The sequence below is a fragment of the Neovison vison genome, chromosome 6 (genome assembly GCF_020171115.1).
Source record: "Neovison vison isolate M4711 chromosome 6, ASM_NN_V1, whole genome shotgun sequence".
In the NCBI taxonomy this organism is placed as follows: domain Eukaryota; kingdom Metazoa; phylum Chordata; class Mammalia; order Carnivora; family Mustelidae; genus Neogale; species Neogale vison.
The window spans coordinates 111,325,424-111,329,248 of NC_058096.1; the positions used below are offsets into that span (position 1 = coordinate 111,325,424).

Below are 3,825 nucleotides of genomic sequence, written 5' to 3' on the forward strand. Positions count from 1 at the left end.
AAAAATTTTAACTTTGAAAGACTAAAGAATCATGGGAAAAAAGTCATGAATTCTATGTGCTGCATTCCCCTAGCTCTGGAGTTCCACAGTTCTCATTGATAGGTGAACTTGGTCTTGCCTGGATGTTCTTATTGATCTTCTGTGGGAAGGGCCTGTTGCAGTGATTCTCAAATGTCTTTGCTAGAGGCGGAATTGCACTGCCCTTGCCTGAGGCCAGGCTAAGTAATCTGCTCCAGTTCACTCTCAGTAGTTTTGTTCTCTGAATGCTTTCTGTACAGTTTTGGAGGAGGAGTATGAAAATGGCAGCCTCTCAATCTCTGGCCCATAGGAGCTGAGAGCTCAGGCCCCACTCCTCAGTGCACCCTCAGAGAAAAGCAGTCAATCCCTTCCATCTCCCTGGTCTCTGGCCACAGTCTGTGCTCACCTGGCCTGTGACTGAGCATTTCTGTCTCTGGGGCATGGTGCCATTTGGAGTCTCCAAACCCAGTAGATTCCTGCTCCTCACTCCTGTGAGGAGCAGGGTGAGTCTCCCTGCTTCTGGCACCTGTGGGGTCTCTCCTTGAAAAACAGTGGCCCGACTGTGCCTTGGATCATGATTTAAGATAACCCCGAAATGAGAGCCCCCTCCTCAGGTCTGTCTCTGTAGTTGGCTTCCCCGCTTTGATACCTGGTTGAATTATTGGTTGAATTTGATACCTGGTAAGAATTATTAGCAATTCTTAAATATTTCAAATCAACTTAAGTATAGAAGGCTTGCTTATTTAAGTCTTCTTAGGTGACAAGCCGGAAAGGAGCCTAGCACTTGAGTCCAGGTCTCTAACCAACAACCACAATGTCATCACCGGTGAACTCATATGAGGGAACTTCAGGGTTGAGAGGTGCAGGCCCCTTCCTGATCCTGCCAGAAGCATCATAGTGTGACCCATGGCAAGGGCAGTAATAACCACCAAAATCTCCTGCATTTGCAATGGGTGCACAACCAAGATGAGTGCAAACCCCTATCAAGATAACCCATTCAGGTTTCTTTACTCGATCTAAATCATGCTGTGGGTCCCTCAACTGGGACACTTCAACTGCAGCCTCCTGCTCAATTTCCTTTTTGGTTCTATGGCACACAAACAGCGGTTTTCCTCTCCATTTGGAAGCCATGTTCTTGCCTTCTGGAATATCAGATAGCTTGATTTCGATCTTCGACATGGCCAACACATCAGCAGAAGCACTCATGCTGGAAACAAATTGCGAGACGACATTCTTGGCAGCATATGCAACACCTATACTAGTTGTTGCAGTTATCAAATAGGAGAAACCTTTTCTAACCTCACTGCTTTCTTTTGAAGACTTTGTACCATCTAACACTTCAGTGCGCCGATAGTCAGAGAAGTCAGGCACCCTGACGTCTGTGTGACGTCTGCCACACTCAGGCATACCTGCTCTTTCTGTGACCCCACGGGTCCTGAGGCCACACTCTCCCTGTGAGAGCTCCACTCCCTGCTTAAGCTCTGGAGTGACATCCCTCAGTGAAGCAGACTTCTAAAAGTTCTGATTTTGTGCTCCACTGCTCCACCACTTGCCAGGAGCCGGCTCCTCCCCTGTGGTCTATCTTCCCATATATCACCTTGGATTCACTTCTCAACACATTCCACCTTCCAGAAAGTGGTTGCTTTTCTGTTCTTAGAATTGCTGCTCTTCTTCTCTTCAATCTCCCATTGAGTTTGTAGATGTCCAGAATGGTTTGATAACTATCTAGCTGAATTCTTGTGACCTAACGAAATTTAGGTCTCCTACTCCTCTTCCATCTTGCTCCTCTCTGCTCCATGTACCACTAGAAGTCTGGAGTTGGAAATTTGCCTTTGGAAATTTTCTATGCCTATCCTGGCCCATACTTCTCTCTCTCTCTCTGGAATTTTAAGACATCACCCCAGAGCATACTTTACAGAGTCTGTTTCAGAATTGTACATTGGTTCTTACTCATCAGATCATAAACTGCTTGAACTCATAGATAATGTCTTTTGCTTCTTTCACCACCTCAGTGCCCAGTAAAGTGCATGATACATAGTGGGGGTTCAGTATGTCTTAATTAATCAATTCACTGACTTCTCAGTGGAGCAGATTAGAGGTGACTGGGGTGCTTGAATGAGCTATCTCTGAACTTTTGACCCTATCCAGAGGTCTACAGGAGTGTTTTGGCATGTCATCCAAGAAAGATTGTAAGTCAAGAGAAAATGATCATTTTTACTGATGATTCAGCCAAAGTCGAACATCTACTAATCCAGAAAATTCTGCTGACAGCTTTGCTTTTGTTAACTTTTAAGTATTAATGATTCTATAAGAAGATCAGCTGGGGGTTATGTTCCCTTATTTCAGGTGGTTAAGTAAAGTGTTTCTGGGAATGTATACTTGCCAAAGGACATTCTTTGAGTTTAGAAGGAAATTACTTTTATATATTGTCTTTTTAAAAGGGAGTCATTTGCTTTTGGGGAGATTTAAAAGGTTTATAGTGGAAGGAGCTTATAAATATTGGTACATATAACCAATCGCTAGTAAACTAATTGATTAAATTCATTCAGTATTAATTAAGCATCTGTCTGGGTGGCTCAGTGGGTTAAAGCCTCTGCCTTCGGCTCAGGTCATGATCCCAGCATCCTGGGATCGAGCCCCGCATCGGGCTCTCTGCTCTGCGGGGAGCCTGCTTCCCCCTCTCTCTCTGCCTGCCTCTCTGCCTACTTGTGATCTCTGTCTGTCAAATAAATAAAATCTTCAAAAAAATTTTTTAATTAAGCATCTGTCAGATTAAAGGCAGTGTATTAAATATAATGTAACATGCAACAATGAATGGAAGCATGTACAAAATGAAAAGAATCCTGGATAATCAGTGGTATTAATAGTAGCAGGGTTAATTACAATAGTATCGATATTAGTAGTGATGGTAGTTGCCAGTATTGACCACTTAGTCATACCAGAAATATTAATCATATTGTCTCTAATTCCCAAAATAACTCTTAGAGGTAAGTATATTACTGGTATCCATATTTTTGTAGTTTAAAAAACAAAAATTCGGAGACATTGAATAAGTTGTTCAAGATTACAAAAATATTAATTAAACTTCTTTTTTTATTTTTAAAAATATTTATGTTTAGAATTAGCTGACTAGATTCAGTTTAGATGATCCCAATTTTATTGGCAGTATCCAATGCATCATGGAAGCAAGTTGAACATATGCCTTTTTCTCTCTATCAGGCCTCATCAGCGAAGGTGTTGACATTGGCCACACTAATGTCATTGAGCTTTCTTTACAGACTGTTTAATCTGATGCTCTTTGGCCTTGACATTTACAATGAATGAAAGTATTTTGTTGTTTTTTTAATTTTCATACCCACTACCAAATCAATTTGAATACAACTCTCTGAATCCATATGTAATTTCCTGCATTAAACACACCTTGCAATCACAAGATCTGGATTCAAGTGTAGACTTTGCTTCTTAATGCTCAGTAATCTCGTTGAGTCTCAGTTTTCTCATCTTAACACCCAGGCGTTTCTTAACACTAATGACTCCATTTGTCTCCTGGGCAGGGGGAGAGGAGGGGAGGGTTTAATTAAAGGGTCTAATGAAAGTGAAAATGAGCCTGAGCTGCAAAGCACCCTATGTATGCAAATGATAATAATCACAATAATAAGTAGTAGTGTTAGTTAAAGTAACTATCCTTCAGTTGCTTATGATCTAGAACAGGAGATAGAATGTGCAAAATAATAGTGTGAAAAGTGACAAGTGATGTAATCAATATATGTACAAGAAGGAGCTGGAGGTGTCCAGAGGGAGAGACCT

At 41.6% G+C, this 3,825-nt stretch overlaps 1 protein-coding gene across 1 annotated transcript; it reads right to left on the reverse strand.

Moving 5' to 3' along the window:
• Nucleotides 1-711: 711 nt before the first annotated feature.
• On the reverse strand, nucleotides 712-1,425 carry LOC122910115 (cytochrome b-c1 complex subunit Rieske, mitochondrial-like). The gene has a single exon (XM_044254821.1). It carries the CDS (start codon nucleotides 1,423-1,425, stop codon nucleotides 817-819), a length of 609 nt encoding a protein of 202 aa, XP_044110756.1. The 3' UTR covers nucleotides 712-816.
• Between the last annotated feature and the right edge of the window lie 2,400 nt (nucleotides 1,426-3,825).

What these genes read in the sequence shown, in the direction of transcription:
- LOC122910115 (XM_044254821.1), bottom strand. Translation starts at nt 1,425, where the DNA reads ATGCCTGAGTGTGGCAGACGTCACACAGACGTCAGGGTGCCTGACTTC.